The following is a 23740-nucleotide window of genomic DNA, read 5'->3' as shown; positions in this document are numbered from 1 at the left end:
CGGCAACAACACTGTGATAAAAGGTCTCCAACATCTTGCTGCACACATTGAAGGATCTCAGCTTCCTTAAAAAATAGAAAAATAACTGTGAATGTGTGTTTGGAATTAACTGGCACATTCAAACTCCTGTCTTAAAAGAGACATTACACATCTTCTATCATTTAATATGCCTTTTATAAACACCAAATAAAGCTTTGTTGTTTTAGAAAGGCATTTTATGACATTTTCTTAGTCACATCTTACGGCAAAATTTTGGTACACTGAGAGCTTCTATCACACAGATCTCAGTGTGAAGTAGTATCAGTCAGGAGACTGATACAATTTCCAAAGCTTCAGTTCTGATATGGAACAGCAAAGAATGCTATCAAGAAATGAAGAAACTTTTGTGCAACACTGCCAAGAACTTTGCCTCCACAATGGATTAAAATCTGTAAATCGGTGTTTAGAGGACCATGCACAAGCGATATCCCTGAAATCTGACAGATTTGGAGTATTTTTGCAAATAACATTGGGAAATCATTGCCACTGCCCACTTCATGAAGAAGACAATGTTGTAATGGCCTTCTGCACTTCCATCAGAAAAACAACTTTGGGAATGTTGTTCAACAAGTTCCTTTGCTTTTCTTCCTACCCAGTTTTCTTCCTTCACTGGTGATAAACGAAATCCTGTAGCAGCTCATCGTGTCACAATCTGTTTGCCTCACACCTGGAGTGGAAAGTGCCGTCTTTTCCAACAAAAGACTGTTGGAACAAACTGTAAGTTTACTTGGTTTTAGGTTGTACTTTATCTTTAACAAACTGTTTTTGTTTGAATCAGTTTTCTGATTCAAGGAGAAAACACTTTCTTATTTTAACACATTGTTTTGTTTTTCTATTCTTAAGGGGAATCCAGATTACTAAAATATGGAATAACTTGACGAATCGTGAGTATTTTATTTTCTTCATAAAACTCATTGTTTTTAATATCTTGAACTCAACCTTTGGTTTCCCCATGAAACTCAAAAACAAAAATTTCCTGTTGGCTCTGATGAAATGGGTTTGATTCTATTTAAGTTATACTTTGATGGAGTATAAAATAGATGTTTTTGACATGTTCGGATTTAACCTTCTGACCCACATGCAGAATCAACAAGTCCAAATAAGGAATAGGTTTTATTTCTTTCAAAAGAACAAGCAACTACTGACAGGTTTTCTTTGATGTTTCTGGGAGGGGTAAGTGTCACACAATCCGTGGCGCCTGGAATGAGAGTTGGGTTATTGGTGGCCTGTAAAGAGTTGATCAGATGCAGTAGGAAAAAGCTCACTTTCAAACGGGTTTGGTGAAGCGTGGGAGAAAGGTGCCCAATGGTCCTGTGTGGAGAATGGTGATGGTGCTTCCTGAGGCGAGTGCGAGGTAGGTGGTGACCGAGAGCCAGAGGTCTGATTGAGCGGAGTGGAGATGGGGGGGAAACAATGGAGCAGGCAGGTACTTGCTGGTGGGTTCCACAGGAGGAGAAAACGGTTGAACTAATTCCTCTAGAAAGATCCAGTGACAAAACCTAAAGGGAGCAAACACAAAGACTATGAACTTCAAATAGGTACTCAAGAGACTGATCAAAAGCTTAAGATAGCCGACAACAAGAGGTGGCCAGAGTGACTACCAGTAGATGTTAATCATCCAGCACTGAGTGAAGGCTCTGCTGCTCCTTTATCCCCAGCAATCTGATGAGGCAGATGAGCTCCACCTGTGAAGGCTGCCCAGACTCTCCACCAAGATCCTCGCTGGAAGAGATGTTACTCGCACTCACACACGCACACAGGAACCCTGACAGTTTGAGATGTACCGGTATATTATGTGGTTTCTAAAAAATATACTGGATATGCTGAAAGTTAATGATAGTTTTATATAAAAAAGAGTTAATAACTCTGAGATAAACATTAAAAACAATAAAACAATAAAGTCCTGGAAACAACCGTTGAGAACAGAATGCTGCAGAACCTGCAACAACTACAGAAAGAAGAAACAAGTTTTCAACTGAAATGTTTCCTTGTTGGCACTAACTCTCTAACCACAAGAATTATGATGCACAAAGAGCTTCAAGTTGTGATCAAAGCACCAGGAAGCAATTTTATAACCAGGAACTGACTACAGAGATTGTTGGATGTGATGAATTTATTCATGAAGTTTTACAAAGTGTCAAGTAAATGTCTGACAAATGTGTCTGGATGATGCTTTGGTGGTAAAAACTGATTCTGTAAGTGACCATATACTGTTGTATTTTCTGGTGATGTTGAGCCATTAATTAGTTTAATGTTCCTGGATTTCGGGTGGCAGATACATTTGAAACAACATTTAGTCTGACCTGAAGACAGAACTGATTTAATTTAGAGTAAATCATTTCTCCGAATTATTATAACTATGCAATATTATATTAATTGCATTACAAACCTTTAGACAGTGTTATCCTCTTGCCCTATGAAATCTAACATTTATTTCTAATCAAATGTTTTTGTTCTAAAGTTATACAAAATCTAATGAGTAAATCTGAGTTTGAAACTTTGAATATGGATGATTTTTTTTCTTGATGTTGAACTGTTACTGTGGAGTAGGTGTTATAGTTTGACCATGGAGGCTGCAGCTCCATGACTCCATCTAGTGGACTGATAGTTGAAGTACAGCAGTCTCTTCATTTGAACTGGCATTCTTTCACTACGCTTGATGTTCTTGAAACAACGTACTAGCTGTTTGCTTTCTTCCTGTTATCTAACATGAACGGAAAATGTTTCCTTGTGAATAGCTGGTACAAGGACTTAGAAATGAAAGACATCATGTGGACACCACAAAGGTCTGTCAAGACATCAGTCTGGTACTCTGAGCATGCTCTCGTAGAAATCAGTGGAAGTGCATCACACTGGAAAGTGTTTTGCTCATTGAGTTGAGTTTTAAATGAAAGTGTATGAAAGGTATGATCATGGCCGTCACAGAGACCCAGACAAATCAATTTTGAAACTTTCCCACCTTTATTGTGCAACAGTGCCAAGACCTTCAACTTTACAATAGATTAAAATCTATTTGTAAATTGGTTTGTAAACGACTACACAGAAGCAATAACCCTGAAATCTGACAGATTTAGTGCATTTTTGCAAAGAACATTAAGAAATTATTGCCACTGCCCACTTGATGAAGAAGACTGTTGTAATTCATAAGGCCTTCTGCAATTTCATCAGAAAAACATCATTAGGAATGTTGTTCAACAACTTCCTTTGCTTTTCCTCCTACCCAGTTTTCTTCCTTCACTGGTGACAAACGAATTCCTGTAGCAGCTCATCGTGTCACAATCTGTTTGCCTCACACCTCAAGTGGAAAGTATCGTCTTCTCCAACACAAGACTGTTGGAACAAACTGTAAGTTTGCTTGATTTTAGGTTGTACTTTATCTTAAACAAACTCCTTCATTATTCTGTTTTCTCATTCAAGGAGAAAACACTTTCTTATTATTTTAACAGTTAATATTGCTTTTTTATTCTGAAGAGGAATACGGAGGATTACTAGAATATAGACGGACTTAAATAATTGTGGGTATATTTTTTCTTCATGAAACTGAATAATGTCTCTAATATCTTGAACTTCGTTTCACCATAAAATTCAGAAACAAAAACTTCCTGTTGACTCTGTTGAAATGGGTTTGATTCTACTTAAGTTACACCTTAGTGGAGTATAAAATAGATGTTTTAGAGGTCTATTACATGGTCTCTTACTGGATATGCTAAAAGTTAATGATAGTTTTATATAAAAATAGAACATCATTTTAGTTAATGACTGAGATAAACAATGAAAACAGAGTCCTGGAAACATCCGTTGAGAACAGAATGCTGCAGAACCTGCAACAACTACAGAAAGAAGGAACAAGTTTTCAACTGAAATGTTTCCTTGTTGGCACTAACTCTCTAACCACAAGAATTATGATGCACAAAGAGCTTCAAGTTGTGATCAAAGCACCAGGAAGCAATTTTATAACCAGGAACTGACTACAGAGATTGTTGGATGTGATGAATTTATTCATGAAGTTTTACAAAGTGTCAAGTAAATGTCTGACAAATGTGTCTGGATGATGCTTTGGTGGTAAAAACTGATTCTGTAAGTGACCATATACTGTTGTATTTTCTGGTGATGTTGAGCCATTAATTAGTTTAATGTTCCTGGATTTCGGGTGGCAGATACATTTGAAACAACATTTAGTCTGACCTGAAGACAGAACTGATTTAATTTAGAGTAAATCATTTCTCCGAATTATTATAACTATGCAATATTATATTAATTGCATTACAAACCTTTAGACAGTGTTATCCTCTTGCCCTATGAAATCTAACATTTATTTCTAATCAAATGTTTTTGTTCTAAAGTTATACAAAATCTAATGAGTAAATCTGAGTTTGAAACTTTGAATATGGATGATTTTTTTTCTTGATGTTGAACTGTTACTGTGGAGTAGGTGTTATAGTTTGACCATGGAGGCTGCAGCTCCATGACTCCATCTAGTGGACTGATAGTTGAAGTACAGCAGTCTCTTCATTTGAACTGGCATTCTTTCACTACGCTTGATGTTCTTGAAACAACGTACTAGCTGTTTGCTTTCTTCCTGTTATCTAACATGAACGGAAAATGTTTCCTTGTGAATAGCTGGTACAAGGACTTAGAAATGAAAGACATCATGTGGACACCACAAAGGTCTGTCAAGACATCAGTCTGGTACTCTGAGCATGCTCTCGTAGAAATCAGTGGAAGTGCATCACACTGGAAAGTGTTTTGCTCATTGAGTTGAGTTTTAAATGAAAGTGTATGAAAGGTATGATCATGGCCGTCACAGAGACCCAGACAAATCAATTTTGGAACTTTCCCACCTTTATTGTGCAACAGTGCCAAGACCTTCAACTTTACAATAGATTAAAATCTATTTGTAAATTGGTTTGTAAACGACTATACAGAAGCAATAACCCTGAAATCTGACAGATTTAGTGCATTTTTGCAAAGAACATTAAGAAATTATTGCCACTGCCCACTTGATGAAGAAGACTGTTGTAATTCATAAGGCCTTCTGCAATTTCATCAGAAAAACATCATTAGGAATGTTGTTCAACAACTTCCTTTGCTTTTCCTCCTACCCAGTTTTCTTCCTTCACTGGTGACAAACGAATTCCTGTAGCAGCTCATCGTGTCACAATCTGTTTGCCTCACACCTCAAGTGGAAAGTATCGTCTTCTCCAACACAAGACTGTTGGAACAAACTGTAAGTTTGCTTGATTTTAGGTTGTACTTTATCTTAAACAAACTCCTTCATTATTCTGTTTTCTCATTCAAGGAGAAAACACTTTCTTATTATTTTAACAGTTAATATTGCTTTTTTATTCTGAAGAGGAATACGGAGGATTACTAGAATATAGACGGACTTAAATAATTGTGGGTATATTTTTTCTTCATGAAACTGAATAATGTTTCTAATATCTTGAACTTCGTTTCACCATAAAATTCAGAAACAAAAACTTCCTGTTGACTCTGTTGAAATGGGTTTGATTCTACTTAAGTTACACCTTAGTGGAGTATAAAATAGATGTTTTAGAGGTCTATTACATGGTCTCTTACTGGATATGCTAAAAGTTAATGATAGTTTTATATAAAAATAGAACATCATTTTAGTTAATGACTGAGATAAACAATGAAAACAGAGTCCTGGAAACATCCGTTGAGAACAGAATGCTGCAGAACCTGCAACAACTACAGAAAGAAGGAACAAGTTTTCAACTGAAATGTTTCCTTGTTGGCACTAACTCTCTAACCACAAGAATTATGATGCACAAAGAGCTTCAAGTTGTGATCAAAGCACCAGGAAGCAATTTTATAACCAGGAACTGACTACAGAGATTGTTGGATGTGATGAATTTATTCATGAAGTTTTACAAAGTGTCAAGTAAATGTCTGACAAATGTGTCTGGATGATGCTTTGGTGGTAAAAACTGACTCTGTAAGTGACCATATACTGTTGTATTTTCTGGTGATGTTGAGCCATTAATTAGTTTAATGTTCCTGGATTTCAGGTGGCAGATACATTTGAAACAACATTTAGTCTGACCTGAAGACAGAACTGATTTAATTTAGAGTAAATCATTTCTCCGAATTATTATATGCAATATTATATTAATTGCATTACAAACCTTTAGACAGTGTTATCCTCTTGCCCTATGAAATCTAACATTTATTTCTAATCAAATGTTTTTGTTCTAAAGTTATACAAAATCTAATGAGTAAATCTGAGTTTGAAACTTTGAATATGGATGATTTTTTTTCTTGATGTTGAACTGTTACTGTGGAGTAGGTGTTATAGTTTGACCATGGAGGCTGCAGCTCCATGACTCCATCTAGTGGACTGATAGTTGAAGTACAGCAGTCTCTTCATTTGAACTGGCATTCTTTCACTACGCTTGATGTTCTTGAAACAACGTACTAGCTGTTTGCTTTCTTCCTGTTATCTAACATGAACGGAAAATGTTTCCTTGTGAATAGCTGGTACAAGGACTTAGAAATGAAAGACATCATGTGGACACCACAAAGGTCTGTCAAGACATCAGTCTGGTACTCTGAGCATGCTCTCGTAGAAATCAGTGGAAGTGCATCACACTGGAAAGTGTTTTGCTCATTGAGTTGAGTTTTAAATGAAAGTGTATGAAAGGTATGATCATGGCCGTCACAGAGACCCAGACAAATCAATTTTGGAACTTTCCCACCTTTATTGTGCAACAGTGCCAAGACCTTCAACTTTACAATAGATTAAAATCTATTTGTAAATTGGTTTGTAAACGACTATACAGAAGCAATAACCCTGAAATCTGACAGATTTAGTGCATTTTTGCAAAGAACATTAAGAAATTATTGCCACTGCCCACTTGATGAAGAAGACTGTTGTAATTCATAAGGCCTTCTGCAATTTCATCAGAAAAACATCATTAGGAATGTTGTTCAACAACTTCCTTTGCTTTTCCTCCTACCCAGTTTTCTTCCTTCACTGGTGACAAACGAATTCCTGTAGCAGCTCATCGTGTCACAATCTGTTTGCCTCACACCTCAAGTGGAAAATATCGTCTTCTCCAACACAAGACTGTTGGAACAAACTGTAAGTTTGCTTGATTTTAGGTTGTACTTTATCTTAAACTCCTTCATTATTCTGTTTTCTCATTCAAGGAGAAAACACTTTCTTATTATTTTAACAGTTAATATTGCTTTTTTATTCTGAAGAGGAATACGGAGGATTACTAGAATATAGACGGACTTAAATAATTGTGGGTATATTTTTTCTTCATGAAACTGAATAATATTTCTAATATCTTGAACTTCGTTTCACCATAAAATTCAGAAACAGAAACTTCCTGTTGACTCTGTTGAAATGGGTTTGATTCTACTTAAGTTACACCTTAGTGGAGTATAAAATAGATGTTTTAGAGGTCTATTACATGGTCTCTTACTGGATATGCTAAAAGTTAATGATAGTTTTATATAAAAATAGAACATCATTTTAGTTAATGGCTCTGAGATAAACAATGAAAACAGAGTCCTGGAAACAACCGTTGAGAACAGAATGCTGCAGAACCTGCAACAACTACAGAAAGAAGGAACAAGTTTTCAACTGAAATGTTTCCTTGTTGGCACTAACTCTCTAACCACAAGAATTATGATGCACAAAGAGCTTCAAGTTGTGATCAAAGCACCAGGAAGCAATTTTATAACCAGGAACTGACTACAGAGATTGTTGGATGTGATGAATTTTTCATGAAGTTTTACAAAGTGTCAAGTAAATGTCTGACAAATGTGTCTGGATGATGCTTTGGTGGTAAAAACTGACTCTGTAAGTGACCATATACTGTTGTATTTTCTGGTGATGTTGAGCCATTAATTAGTTTAATGTTCCTGGATTTCGGGTGGCAGATACATTTGAAACAACATTTAGTCTGACCTGAAGACAGAACTGATTTAATTTAGAGTAAATCAGTTCTCTGAATTAATATAATTATGCAATATTATATTAAATGCATAACAAAACTTTGAATATGGATGATTTTTTTTCTTGATGTTGAACTGTTACTGTGGAGTAGGTGTTATAGTTTGACCATGGAGGCTGCAGCTCCATGACTCCATCTAGTGGACTGGTAGTTGAAGTACAGCAGTCTCTTCATTTGAACTGGCATTCTTTCACTACGCTTGATGTTCTTGAAACAACGTACTAGCTGTTTGCTTTCTTCCTGTTATCTAACATGAACGGAAAATGTTTCCCTGTGAATAGCTGGTACATGGACATTAGAAATGAAAGACATCATGTGGACACCACAAAGGTCTGTCAAGACATCAGTCTGACAGACCGTCTGAGCCTGCTCTCTCACTTTTGTTTTATTTTAACATAATGTATTGTTTTTTTTTTAATTCTTTAGAGGAATACAGAGGTTGACTAAACTATGGAATAACTTAACAAATTGTATTTTTTGTTATAAAACTGATTAATGTTTCTAATATCTTGAACTCAACCTTTGGTTTCCCATAAAACTCAGAAACAAAAACTTCCTGCTGACTCTGTTGAAATTAGTTTGATTCTATTTGCACTTTGACGGAGTATAAAATAGATGTTTTATAGGTTTATTACATGGTTTCTTAAAAATATACTGCATATGCTGAAAGTTTGATAGTATTATATAAAAATAGAACATCATTTTAGTTAATGACTCTGAGATAAACAATGAAAACAGATTCCTGGAAACAACCGTTGAGAACAGAATGCTGCAGAACCGCATCAGCTACAGAACAGGAGGAACAAATTTTCACCTGAAATGTTTCCTTGTTGGAGTTAACTCTCTAACTATGATTTATGTTATAACCAGGAACTAACTACAGATTATATATACAGATTTTAATATACAGATTTTAAGCTGTGATGAATTTATTCATGAAGTTTTACAAAGCGTCTAAAATCAAGTAAAGGTCTGACAAATGTGTGTGGATGATGCTTTGGTGGTAAACACACTTTACTGCCATATTTTCTGGTGATGTTGATCAATAAAGTCATCCAAAATCTAATGAGTAATTTTGAGTTTGATACTGTGAACATGGATAAAGAGCTTTCAGATGTTGAACTGAGTTATTGTGGAGTAGGTATCACAGTTTGCCAATGCAGGCTGCAGCTCAATGGCGCCATCTAGTGGGCTGATAGTTGAAGTACAGCAGTCTCCTCTACCTAACTCTTGTCTGACTTAATTCAGCTGACACTGACTTTTTTCAGCAAATCTGACCCAAAGAATGATCATAGCCACCGTGTGAAAAACTGATTTGTGTTTCCCTTGCATGTTAAAAAGGAAACTGTGAGCTGATGTGGATGGAAATTCAACATCATGGATCAGAAAACTAGCAAAAGGTCAGATGATCATCTCTGGCTTCTCACAGCTTTTATTTCATACACAATTCATATAAACAAATATGACAAAACAATAAATTCCCAGTATTTAACACATTTTTACATCTTTATTTAACAAACAGGTCACAGATGTGTTCTAATTTTATAATACAATTAAAATTGTAAGACATATTTTTCATTTTTAAATGTGTTCAACTGATGACTGTGATATTCATTTCCATGTCTGAAACCATTAATGTGTTTCAATGAACTACAACATGGCCCAGAATAAAGTAGTGATAACAACGTCTCTAGTTTGAGTTAACAAAATAAAGATTTATTAGTCCAGTAAGGAAGACAAAGGTGGAAGAATGTTGTCTAACAGGAAGTAACTTGGAGACCCAAAAGACCAGAACCAAAACCAGAAATCAAAAGAGCTCTCTTTAAATACTGAAATCATTTTTGAATGCAGGCAAGATGGGGTTTTTTGTTTTGTTTTTACCAGTAAAGTATATTTTAGAGTCAGATATTCTGTTGCGTCAAAATTTGGGTTACTGCATCAGTTTTATCAGGAAATTCTAAATTTGGAAAGATGGAATATCCCATATTTATAGAATCTCATTCAACACTTATTTTTTATTCAGGTCTCGTCGGCGGTCAAAAGCTAAACACAATGATGACTCCCCCACATCATCACTGAACCCATCAAAGGGAGACATCACTGGATTCAGCAGTGATTTGTCCAAAGACAAATCAGAACAAACTTCATCCTCAGACAGGTGAGCTGATTGTGACTGTGTAAAATTTAATTAACATGCATCTATATGGGCTGATTGATTTATTGCTTTGATGAATTTTTGACACTTTCAGAAGAGTTTTAACTAACAATTTGACAATTATTCTGTTTTTTAACAATGGTGCATAAAACTTTAATATAATATTTATTTTGTCTGAAATCTTTAATGAGTCAACAGTTCAATGCAATCGCCTGTCCACTGTCTCCTCATAGGACGTTTAACACAATACAATCAGCCTGTTTCATTTTTCAACAACTTTTCTTTTATCAGGATGGATCAGGATCCCAGCTGTATGTCCATCAGAAGTGATGTTACCAAGGACAGGAGTCCTAACTTTAGCTCGGAGATTCCGTCTCCACCTGAGAGGTGAGCTGTCTCTAATTTGTTGATCTACGCTGATTTAGCGGGTAATTTCTTGCTAGCAAGTTTTTTCACATGAGCTGACTCTTTTAAAAAACTTCTCTGTGTTCTTATGTGAAACTGTATTTTGTTAACTTTCTACAAACAGTAAAAGTGTAAAAAATGAAGCGTTTTTACGAATCCTGCAACATCAAGTTTTACATTTCTGATCTGGTTGATCTTGGGCCTCATAAAGTAATCTGAGCTCTCTTTAAATAATAAAGGCAAGATTTATTTATACCAGTGATATATATATCAGAGTCAGATATTCTTCAAAATCTGGGGTACTGCACCTCTAGTTTTATCTTTATGTAACCACTGTTCTAGTTTTCCCCTATGAACAGCTCCCAGATTCTCTGACCTACACTCTATCATCTACCTCACAATGAGAAAATAATGTGTTAATTGGCAACAATATATGTAGTGAATAGAGTGCGTAACTGAGCACAAGAGCAAGACTAAGATAGCTACAAGTAAGATCTAAATGCAGTGCGACTGTGACTGCATTATACTAAAATAAGGAAGGAAGATGGTAAAGTTGAATATGTACCAGTTTAATAAACCGTACTGGTCAGTAATAAACCAAGAGCAATGCACATTAACAGAGCACAGATAACTTTCAGCACCATGGAACAATAGCACAGAAGGTATCCCACCCATTAATTAGATATTAATCGCAGGAAGTGCTACACTCAATATTACAACCCCAATAGATTAGTAATAAGATTTTAAGCACACTTAGTGCAACTGTGCTGTCTCAGAACTAGAACTGTTCAAAACAACCCCTTTAAACAAGTGGTATTCAATAAACAAAAACAATAAAGCGGAATGTATGAAATACAAATACTGTTGGCATCAACCACACTATTCAGTTTCTTGAGTTAGTAAAGCAGTCCGTTAGCTTTTCCAACGTTGCAGGCCTGAGGAGACTCAGTTAGCATTCGTCCTCGGAATAGCAGTTCCAATGATGGCGGCTCCCAGAACAACCACGAGGAATGGGTTACTCACCCCACCATGGATTACCAGTTTTAAACGAACGGCAATAAAACCGCTCCAACTTCGGTCCCACCGTCCGTTCCGGCTCACGAGCGTGGTTCGGATCTGTGGCTCGAAAAACCAAGCAAAACGTTCAGGAAAAGTTTGTAGCTCCAACAGGTTAGCAATAAAAAAATATATATAATAGTTCACAGCGGCACAGGTACAACCTCATCCATGAACGGACGCCGGCGACTGATTGTGAGTAGCAGCGGGCACTTACACCTCCAGTATCATTCTCAACCCAGTCCATCACAACCAATCAAATTGCTCAAACTTGATTTTGCCCTTCACTGACCAGTAAGGTAGAGACAAGTAAAATTGATGCATTTACTGGCGGTAGTAAATAACAGTTATTAACAAAACGCTACATTTACTGTGTGTTTTAAGTCAACAGAAAATACCTGTGTGTACTATATTGTTATGGACTTTTACAGGGTGTAAAACCTCCAATATGTAAGTGTAAAACATTAACCAAGTTAAGAAAACGTGATTATTACTGTTTAAGGTGAAAAGAGCTACAATGCATTGTATTTAAAAAAATGTTTAAGGAGTGTGGGAGAAAAGAGTGATATATATATAACCTGAGGGGTTACATTTAAATTCTACATTTCAATATTGATTATCCAATACTTATAGAATCTCATTCAACATTTGTTTTTCATTCAGGACTCATCCGCAGTCAGAACCTGATGTCCCCTTCTGCAGTACTTTGTCCAAAGACAGGCCTCCTAATGTTAGCTTAGATGAACCTTCATCCTCAGACAGGTGAGCTGATTGTGATTGTGTAAAATATAATTAACATGCATATGTATGGGCTGATTGATTGATCTTATAAATTTTTGACACTTTCAAAATATTTTATCTGACAATTTGCCAATTATTCTGCTTTTAAACCATCTTACATAAAACTTATTTTACTAATATTTATTTTGTCTCTGAAATCTTTAATGATTCTACAGTTCAGTGCATTTGTCTGTCCACTGTCTCCTCATAGGATGTGTAACATAATCAAATCGGCCTGTTTACTTTATGAAATTATTAACTGATGTTTAATGATCAATTGCATTTAACTTCATTATATGAAAACTTCAGCTGACTTTCATCTGATGTGACTGTAAGATTGGTTTGTATTAGAATGAGTTTTACTGATTTTAGTATAGTTTGGACTGAAATGGATGAATACTTAACCCTCCTGTTATGTTCCTGGTCAAATTGACCTGTTTTAAAGTTTAAAATTGTTTTTAAAATAGTTGGAAGTATTTTTTTTGCATGAAAGTTTTTCTATTTGTCTTAATAGGTGCACTCTACATCTAAATTGAAAATGTATTAATTTTACACATTTGTACCAACCCCTAGGTCTACTTTGTACATAGATACTGTTTGGGTCAATTTGACCCGGCAGTCAGGTTAAAGTGCAAAAAAAGATTTAAAAATGTCCATTTCTATATGTTTCCTTGCAGCTATGAACCATGTTTCACCACACACACACAAACACAACACACCACACACATACATGCACACGCCGACACACACAAGCCCACTTTCTCACTACTCTCTTTACTTCACTAGGAAACTGCGAGAAAGCAGGTGTTTACACAACTTTTGACGGAAACCTTTTCTGTTCCCATGGACAAACTCCACCCACACTGAATGACACTCAGCACATGTGGAGGAAAACATAAATACTCTCTGAGTAACTCATTTATCTTGATTTTAATCAGCGGGTCAATTTGACCCTGAACAGTATGTGTGTCTCAAATTCAATTAAAAAGTTCACCCATTGAAAAAAAAAAGGGTAATATAAAAAAATTACCAAAGATCAATTTCAAGGAAATAATAGTTTTTTTTTGTCTAGGTTTTTTTCAGTGGACATTAAAAATGGAATTTACATTTTTAATGTCCACTGAAAAAAACCTAGACAAAAAATGGAATTTACATTTTTAATGTCCACTGAAAAAAACCTAGACAAAAAATGGAATTTACATTTTTAATGTCCAAATGAGTAAATGAGTAGGTTGCTGTCATTGATCCTTAATTTCTGAGAAATAAAAAGACGTCATTGCGCAAATATTGATTGAAATGGTTAGTATTGGAGTTAATAATTAGATACAAAAATGTTTTGGAGGAATTTTTTGGTTGTTGACACTATAGCATGATTAAACACTCCCCGGGTCAAATTGACCCACGAACGTTTTTGCTGTACCCTAGAAACGAACATAACAGGAGGGTCAAGAGGGTATTGCCACTACACAATTAATCTGAACTGATATAAACTGAATAGCAAAATATTTGAAGCATATTTAAGTATGAATGCAAAAACATTTTTACTGACTGTGAGTCCATGTGACTTTTTATCCAACTAACCGTCACGTTCCAAGAGGTGAGCTGTTTCTAAAAGCTTTACCTAAACATTTTACAGAACCTTTTACAAGGAAATAAACAATTTCATTGAAACAGAAAATAGTCAGCGATGCAGAGATCTATTCTAAACTGCTTTGTTCGATTTAGTATCATATATAATAAACAGCATGGAGGATTAATGATGTTTACAATGTTTTGGAATATTTATGTGAAAGTACAGGGATTCCTATTTTCTGGAGACTCTGGCTGTCACTGATATTTATTATTTATTTTAAACAAAATTGAGAATCCGACAAGGACTAAAACATTCTTAGTTATGAACCAGAATGTATAAATATACTTTTTTATCGCTATGAAGTGATTTTACAGCTAGATTTTTCAGATGCAACTTAACTTCATTGCTTTTTTCTTTTTAAATTCTTAAACATTAATATAATCTGTTCCAAAAACGTTTTGTATTACCAGGATGTATCAGGAGCCCAGTTTTATGTCCCTCAGAAGCGATGAAGGTTGTTTATGATGTTTAGGTTTAACATTTTTGACCTGGTTGATCTTGGGCATCAAAGTAATTTGTGACCCTAAAGAACTATTCTTTTCAGTCATTTATTGTTCCTGTAGTTCTCTAAGGCAACACAATCAACCAACCACTTTGATCAGGAGTGATCAATGATTAGATTTGGAAAAAAAAAACAGAGGAAAAACCCATTAGAAAGAACATTACGCTCCTTTTGAGACAAAGCATCAACTTACATCAGTAAATTCTTATTTTTGTAGGAAGGCTAACTCTGACATTGTCAAATCTATCGATTTGTTAAACTTCATGCAATTTCACCTGAAGGTCATCTTGAATCTATAAACAACCTTTCCAGGGTTTCCTCCAGAAAACTTCTTAAGCCTGGTGGCTGTGGCGCTTGGCAGTCATTCATCTAGCTGCCCGTCATGTTTTTGAGTTGAAAAATGTTTAAAATGACGGGGAATTTTAAAGTATCACTTGATAATGATGTGTTATTGAAAGATTAGAAGATTAATATTTGAACACCAACTATCAAATCTTAAAAAATGCAAGCATTAAAAAACTTAAATAAATAAGCAATGTTTAGACTGGCAGTGACACAAGTAAAGCCTGGTGGCCTGCCAGGCTTATAATACACTGCTTTTTATCTGTACAGGAAGGTATAGGTTCATAATTCATTTCTGAGCACAATGCTGCACATTTTCCAATGACATTAGAAGGCAGAAATGGGATTGACAACATTGTGATACAAGTATGAAAACTGAACCTTTCAGAGTTTCAGTACAACTGATGGTGTTCTGAAAGTTAATCTCCTGCTCTCATATTTTCATCTGGAAATTCAAACACAGACATTAACTTATGAAACTTTACATTGTTATTGTTTTTTGTGGCCAGACAATGTGAGTTAATTCTTCATAATTTCTGCACAGATGGGACGAGCAGAACTCAGAGGTTCCCAGTGGCCAGTCTGAACAGCACACTGGAGAACTGGAATTTACATTTAAGGTCTGTACATCTACAACAACTACTTTATATTAGTCCTGTTCAGACATGATACCACTGTTTTATCAATCTTTCTAAAGTCTTAAATTTGGCACCACAATTTTAGTCTGATAATTCATTAATTTATTAATTTGTTCCAGCTGCTGAAGGAAAACATTGGAACTTATATGAATAACGAGCTAAAGAAAATCCAGGATATCCTGGATCCAAACAACACAGAATGTTTAGATAGTCAGTGGAAGTATGAGGAGGTGTCAGAAGATGAGGATGAAGAGATGATCAGGAGCAACAAGGAGGCACTTTTAAAGATCGCACTGAACTTTCTGAAGAAAATGAAGAAAAAGGATCTGGCAAATCGTCTGCAGAACAGTAAGAGAAGTTCTACAAATATTACACATGCTGAAGATGTTGGTGTCGATTCTAATGTGCATACTAACTCTAAATATTAGAAGATAAATCGGCAGGAATTTTTTTCTTGTTTCCTAAAGCTGTTTCACCTGTTATATGTGCATAATCAGAAATGCAGACAAAAATGTTTTGTATAAAAGGTGTAACATCTTCAAGAAACAAGAAAGGATATTCATTTTTATTTTATTCAACAAGCACTTTAGACATTAACATGCAATATTTTATTAAAGACACAAGAGGTGTGGCAACAAAGACTGTATATGCATTATTTGAAAACATACAGAATTTTAATAAAATATTTATTTTTGTGTTTACTTAGAACTTTATGCTGCAGTTTGCCAACGTCAGCTGAAATCGTCTCTGAAGAAGAAGTTCCAGTGTGTGTTTGAGGGAATTCCTAAAGCAGGAAACCCAACTCTTCTGAATCAGATCTACACGGAGCTCTACATCATAGAGGGAGGAACTGGAGAGATCAATCAAGAACATGAGGTCAGACAGATTGAAACAGTATCCAGGAAGCCACAGAGACCAGAAACAACAATCAGACAAGAAAATATCTTTAAGCCTCTGCATGGAAGAGCTGAACCAATCAGAACAGTGATGACACAGGGAGTGGCTGGCATTGGGAAAACAGTCCTAACACAGAAGTTTGCGCTCGACTGGGCTGAAGATAAAAAAAACCAGAATGTCCAGTTTATGTTTGCTTTCACATTCAGAGAGTTGAATGTGCTGAAGGACAAAAAGTTCAGTTTGGTGGAACTTGTTCATCACTTCTTTGCTGAAACTAAACAGATCAGCCAGTTTGAACAGTTCCAGGTTCTGTTCATCCTTGATGGCCTGGATGAGAGTCGACTTTCTCTGGACTTCCACAGCAATGAGATCCTGACTGATGTTACACAGTCTGCCTCAGTGGATGTTCTGCTGACAAACCTTATCAGAGGGAAACTGCTTCCTTCAGCCCGCCTGTGGATAACTACAAGACCTGCAGCAGCCAGTCAGATCCCTCCTGAGTGCGTTGGCATGGTAACAGAGGTCAGAGGATTTACTGATCCACAGAAGAAGAAGTATTTCAAGAAGAGGTTCAGAGATGAGAAGGCAATCAGGGTCATCACCCACATTGAGGCATCACGGACCCTCCATATCATGTGCCACATCCCAGTCTTCTGCTGGATCACTGCTACAGTTCTAGAAAAAGTGTTGAAGACCAAAGAGGAAGAAGAGCTGCCAAGCAGCCTCACTGAGATGTACATCCACTACCTGATCGTTCATGCCAAAGTGAAGACAGCAAAGTATGACAAACGGAAAGAAACTGATTCACCTTGGAGCACAGAGAGCAGGATGATGATTGAGTCTCTGGGGAAAATGGCTTTTGAGCAGCTGCTGAAAGGAAACCTGATCTTTTATAAAGAAGACCTTACAGCATGTGGCATTGATGTCAGAGCAGCCTCAGTGTACTCAGGAGTCTTCACAGAGCTCTTTGAAGGGGAGAGAGGTCTGTGCCAGGACAAGTTTTTTTGCTTTATCCATCTGAGTGTTCAAGAGTTTCTAGCAGCTCTCTATGTCCATCTGACCTTCATCAAAGATGGTCATAATGTGATGGAACAAAAACAAGTATCTTCCAAGATTTCTATATTTTATACCAAACCAAAACTAACACATCTCCATCAGAGTGCCATTAATAAGACCATGACAGATACAAATGGACATCTGGACTTGTTCCTCCGCTTCCTCTTGGGTCTTTCAGTGCCGACAAATGAGAGACTTCTGGAAGGGCTGGTGACACAAACAGGAAGTAACTCACAGACTAACCAGGAAACAATCCAGTTCATTAAGAAGAAACTCAACGATAATTTGCCTGCAGAAAAAAGCATCACTCTCTTTCACTGCCTCAATGAACTGAATGATCACACCCTAGTGGAGGAAGTCCAGAAAACTCTGCAGTCAGGGAATCTCTCCACAGATAGCCTGTCTTCGGCACAGTGGTCTGCTCTGGTGTTCGTCTTACTGACATCAAAAAAAGATCTGGACGTGTTTGACCTGAAGAAATACTCAACTTCTAAGGAGGTTCTACTGAGGCTGATGCCAGTGGTCAAAGCATCCAACAAGGCTCTGTACGTACACTTATAGTCAAACATGCACATTTTCAAAATACATTTAATTTTGGCAACCAAAGTCAAAATTTATGTTAAAACAATTAAAAATTAATGTTTGAATTTAAATTAATTTAAAATGCCATAACCAGTTCTTCATTATTTGAGTTCACTTTAATTTAATCAATGATGTCACATATCTATTGGTGGATCCTGGATTTAGCTGCAACAAAATCACCTCCCAAGTGCTTGTTTGATCAGTATTAGTTTGTAGCTAAACAATAAGAGTGAATTTGTAATAAGGTTGTGACTTGTCCGCAGCCACCACAACAACATGTTAACGTGTTTTGGGCAAGAAATTCAACCCCAAGTTCCCAACCAATCTGTGTATTTATGTGTGAGCTGAAATGTAAAAGCACTTTTAGTGGTCAGTATCACTACAGTAGAAAAGTGTTTTATAAGTTCAATCTTAATCTTATGCGGCTTACAGATATGAGCAATATGTTGTAGTTATAAAAAAATAGTAAAACTAACTTTTTATCCAAGGTTTATGGATAATTGATGCACTTTATCTACAATGTTTTCTTAGTACAGTATAATAAAAAAATATGTGCTAATAGATAAGTCACGTTTCCCCTGTGATAAATATTTTACACCATTACCACAATGACCCAATTCACAAGAAAGACATAATAGTAAAGTAAAAACATACAATTGAATGTGGATGTTTATTTTACTGTTCTAGTAAAATAAATTATTTTTTTTAATGCTAGTATTCTTATTTTTACTTTTAGGCTTGGTGCCTGTAATCTCTCAGAAGAGAGCTGCAAAGCTTTGTCAGAAGTCCTCAGCTCCCCGTCCTCCAGTCTAAGAGAGTTGGACCTGAGTAACAACAACCTGGAGGAGGAAGGAGTGAAGTTTCTATCACAAGGACTGAAGAGTCCACATTGCAAACTGGAAACTCTAAGGTCAGGATCACAACTTGCCAGGAAACTTTGTTTGTTCCATCTATATTTCTTCTACAGGGTGTTTTAAATTGTTTAATTTACCAAACACATAACCCTCTGTCATGCAATTCTTCTGCAACTTTAAAGTCATGTTTTAAAATGTTATCTACCTACATTTACTGTATCTACCTTATTCCTATACTTGATGCTTTGCATGAGTTGTGCTCAATATCCATAGTAGAATTTTTACATGTAAACATAAGATCTGCTGCAAAACGTATGCAGATAAAAACATATGGAGCTAAAACAGTCTCCTTTGTGGCTCTTGTGCATTTGTGAATCTTGTGCATTTGTGAATTATGAGACTGTTTCAGCTCCATAAAAACATGATGTAACATTCATTTTTACATGTTAATTGGCAAAATACAAACATATGAACAACATCATCTTAATGCCCACATCACTGAGCTTGGATTCTAGGGTTACAGTCATTAATATGCAAATGATGGCCTGCTAGTATGTTGTGGAACCAGACTTGTAGCTGCAATATTCTGAAGACATGAAAATAATATAATCTCATACTGATGTGGAGATTTCTATGCTTTTAATTCTGCTAAGACCACAGCAGAATTAAGTACAAAGCTGAATGTTTTAAGGGCTTATTTTAATTGTAGGTTTGAATGCAGTCTAGTACGAACAGATCAGATGTCAGGCACTGATATAATTTTATTAATATCATAAAATGATTCAACTACAATATTTATATAATTGAATTATAACTTAACCCATAAAACCTAACAATGTTTCTTTGGTGGTTAGTTGTAGCCCAACCACATAATGCAGTTTAAGAGTTTCCTCCTTGGGTCTTTTGTTAAGAAGGGGAATAGAGATCCAGAGATAAAATTTTAAATTTTCCGCCACATTAATTCTTATTCTTGATTTATTTAAAAGCAATGGAAACTAAACCAAGGTTGAATGAACATATTTGTTTTACTTTGAGTAGGATCAACAACAGAACTTCTGGAAAGCTCTCTCTTAGGTCCTTTTCACTGCAGCCTTCCTCAGTGTAGAATCCACAACGTCTCAATTTTCTGACCAATCAAATTGTTGCTTTTTAATGCAAAACAATACAAAAGTTTTCACCAACGATTTAAGAATGACATGGTTCAAGAAATGATTGAGAAAACTGAGAAAGAAAACACAGGTTTTTATTCAGTGTGTTCAGACCATAAATCCTTATATTGTATGAAAGGTACGAAAGCAACTTAATAGAGCATTTCAACAACAAAGTGATTCAAACTGCATGGACACATGAAACTTCAAAACAACATGACATTCCCGTATAGAAATGAAATGTAGGAATACAGACTAATTAACAAAGATTATTATTATTATTATTATTATTATTATTATTATTATACTAAATTGAAAGTAACACCAAACAGATGAGTATTTCTTCTTTATTTAAAGGAACTCAATGTTGTGGCTTTTTTGCCGTTTTCTTTAAATTTATAGGAGATTTTAGGAGCATAACTGAAAACTTTCTGTCTGTAAGGGTATTTCTAGCATCTAATCACACCTTAATATTCATCTATTTTTCAACAAACATAAAAAATAGTTTCATTCTTAACCTACAGAACATCACTTTTTTCTTAATTTTTTATGAATATCTATTTTATCATAGCTACTGTAATGTGATCATCTTTAAATAATTTGTTTTTCTGTAGGTTGTCAGGCTGTCTATTAACAGAAGAGAGCAGTTATCATCTGGTTGAAGCACTGGGTCCCCACTCCCCACTGAAAAAGCTGGATCTGAGCTACAATCATCTAGGATCCTTTGGGGAAAAGATTCTGACAGATAAAAAATCAGAATCCAAACTGAAGACTGTCATCAGGTAGGCCCATAGAGAGATCCATTGAAGATATGCATCAAGTACAGGTGTATTAATTTGGTATTTAGTTTTCTATTCATTCACCTCCTGTCCATATATAAAATAGGGCTAATATACCTAATATAATATAGGGCTTAGGTTATTTGTCAAACACCAATAATGGACTATGTCCTTCTTTGAATTTTTTTTTGGAAAGCAAAGTTATTGCTACATTTGTTTCATTCTGAAACAAATTTTCAGAATGAAAATTTGTTTCAGATGTATCAACATGTATCAACGTGTTACATGGTTATTTCAGAAATTCAGCTTCATTATTTCCTCCTCAATAGTCTTTTGTGTTTACTTACAGTCTCTAAAACAGCTGATCTACTTTAAAATTACAATTTCAGGTTCCCAAACAATACTGCTTGAACATTCATAAATGTAATTCTTGCATCTCTTAGAAACATTAATCATATCAAACTACAATGTAGCAACCACAGGACATAATTATTCTATTCAATTCTTGTACAGATTTTCTCTCAGTGCAAACTAATCTGTGTCCAAGATCTTCCACTAATAACATTGTTTCCATGCTGAATTGATGGCCTGACATTCACACACAAACCCTATTCCCTATAATTTTGTGCTGCAGATTGGATCCTGCAGGATCGAGATGGTTGAAACCTGGTTTAAGAAAATGTAAGTATCCGACTATAATACAACCCACATCCACATTCAAGCTGTACGATCTTTTATTTCTGGAGTAGTCCAAGAGTCAAAAATAATTACTAATTGCAGGTGGATTGTGGTTTTTATCTCTTCTTTAGATTCCGTTCAACTCAAAATTGACACAAAAACAGTCAGCAAAGATCTCAAAGTATCGGAGCAAAACAGAAGAGTAACAAACGGGGAAGCAGACGTGCCATATCCTGATGATCCAGCGAGATTTGATCATACTCAGCTGCTTTGTGAAAATAAACTGGAAGGTCGCTGTTACTGGGAGGTCAAATGGAAAGGGGCGGTTTTCATATCTGTGAGTTACAAAAATATTCAGAGGAAAGGAGATAAGGATGACTGTGTGTTGGGAGGGAACAGTCAGTCCTGGAGTCTGGGCTGCTCTCATGGTGATGGTTACTCTGTTTGGCACAATAATGAGAAAACACCCTGCACCCCTACAGCGGTCTCTGAAAGAGTAGCAGTATATGTAGACTATGTAGCTGGCATTCTGTCCTTTTACAACATATCCTCTGACAAACTGATCCACCTCTACACCGTCAACAACAAGTTTACAGAACCTCTTTATCCTGGGTTTGCGTTATGGATTCCCGGTTCTACTGTGTTACTGTGTTGAGTGTAAAAAAGCTCATTTTGTCAGAGAAACCCCTTAACATCTCTAGCTAATGATGATAACATCATCATTAGATAGAGTACAGTACTTCATCACAGTACTTCAGACACATTTGTTTAAAATTACAGATTCATTTTTTTATTTTTGAGTGTAATTATCTGTCCCTAAGCTTTATCAATAGGTGATTTTAACAGGAATCTGTTTTATTTTCTGTGTAATAAATATATTTTGGGGGGTTTTCTTTAGACAATAAAATCCAAAGAACGGAGGGCAGAAGTTACTTCCATAGAAAAACTAGAGTCTATATTCAATTCTTAATATGTATTAAGCTGGTTCCCTAATTATTATTCTGTGATGAAATAATTTGGCACTGGAATCTCAACTCCCAGAAAAATGCCATGTTTAAACATACTTCCATACAACAGGTCTCCCAATAATGGTGTAAGAAGGAATTCATGAGTCTGTGTGTAAATAAAACTTCAGGTCTGTTTGTTTCTGTTTGTATTTTTAGATAAAATTTTAGTGTTTTTGAAAGTAACATTTTTATATGTTATGGTATGCTACATTTTGAATTAATCACAATATCTTATGATTTATATCTTTGTATTGTTATTGTTACTACTGATGATATATGGTAATTTTTACCGGGATATATTGAAAACTGTAAATTTGTGGCTATTATGCAGTCGTTCATTTAATCAAACATGTTGTGACGCAGTTACATAAAAAATATCTTAGTGCTATTAATGATAAAGGAGGACTTTCTCCTCTCTAAGTGATGCAATTATGATGGAAAAATGTTTATATATTTTACAGAATAGTGTGTCTTTCATTTTCTTTGCTGTTACTGGGAGGTCAAATTAAACTTGGAGAGGTGTTTTCTTTATAGTAAATGTTTTTTGAATCAAGAAACTATCTTGATTAAAAGTGTATTAGCATAGCAACAGTGGCATGTTGCTATTGTTACGACCCGTCTAAGGGTGGTGAAACCTGGTTTGAGAAAATGTAAGTATCCAACTATAATACATCCCACATCCGCATTCAAGCTGTCCGATCTTTTATTTCTGGAGTAGTCCAAGAGTCAAAACTAATTACTAATTGCAGGTGGATTGTGGAAGGATCCATCCTCTTCAGATCCCAAACAGCCAACACACAAGAAGTTGAACATTTTATAATGTTATTTATTTTAAAAAGATGTATTTTTGATTGAGATGTTACAACAAGTGGAGTATATGGCTTCAGAGAGAGCTAATGCCGAAAACAACAAACAAAAGGAAACTATCTGAATATTAACCAACTTACCTAATTGAAAGTAAATAAACCAAATGATAAAAACTTACCTCCCTAACTAAGAAAAACCTGAGAAAACTAAGGAAACAGAAACGGAAGCTCACGCATACAAACTCCAGAACCAATCAGAGTCAGGTATCTGCACTCTCATATTTACACAAGTTGACGACGCCAGTCGTGACACTATCCTATTTTCTCGCCTTTGTAGGATGACAAGGAGCACAGATATTTTCTGGCTCCATATCTATATGTTGGGTTTTCTGTTG

At 35.6% G+C, this 23740-nt stretch overlaps 1 protein-coding gene across 5 annotated transcripts; it reads left to right on the top strand.

Moving 5' to 3' along the window:
- The first annotated feature begins 658 nt into the window (after window positions 1-658).
- On the top strand, window positions 659-23229 carry LOC102219710 (NLR family CARD domain-containing protein 3-like). Of its 5 annotated transcripts, XM_023352525.1 has the most exons (16): window positions 659-756; window positions 883-923; window positions 3264-3384; window positions 5146-5266; window positions 7024-7144; window positions 9369-9427; window positions 10051-10185; window positions 10474-10569; window positions 12307-12405; window positions 15445-15520; window positions 15658-15886; window positions 16245-18036; window positions 18810-18983; window positions 20690-20857; window positions 21489-21535; window positions 21664-23229. In XM_023352525.1, the coding sequence occupies exons 6-16, from the start codon at window positions 9405-9407 to the stop codon at window positions 22185-22187; spliced, it is 3363 nt and encodes a 1120-aa protein (XP_023208293.1). In that variant the 5' UTR covers window positions 659-756; window positions 883-923; window positions 3264-3384; window positions 5146-5266; window positions 7024-7144; window positions 9369-9404; the 3' UTR covers window positions 22188-23229. The 5 variants fall into 5 exon arrangements, with proteins under 5 accessions (XP_023208293.1, XP_023208294.1, XP_023208296.1 ...); XM_023352526.1 differs by lacking the exon at window positions 7024-7144; XM_023352528.1 differs by lacking the exon at window positions 9369-9427.
- Window positions 23230-23740: the final 511 nt, after the last annotated feature.

Source organism: Xiphophorus maculatus, chromosome 19, assembly GCF_002775205.1.
Source record: "Xiphophorus maculatus strain JP 163 A chromosome 19, X_maculatus-5.0-male, whole genome shotgun sequence".
In the NCBI taxonomy this organism is placed as follows: domain Eukaryota; kingdom Metazoa; phylum Chordata; class Actinopteri; order Cyprinodontiformes; family Poeciliidae; genus Xiphophorus; species Xiphophorus maculatus.
Note: the sequence above shows the minus strand (reverse complement) of the source record. Positions and strands in the feature narration are given on the sequence as shown.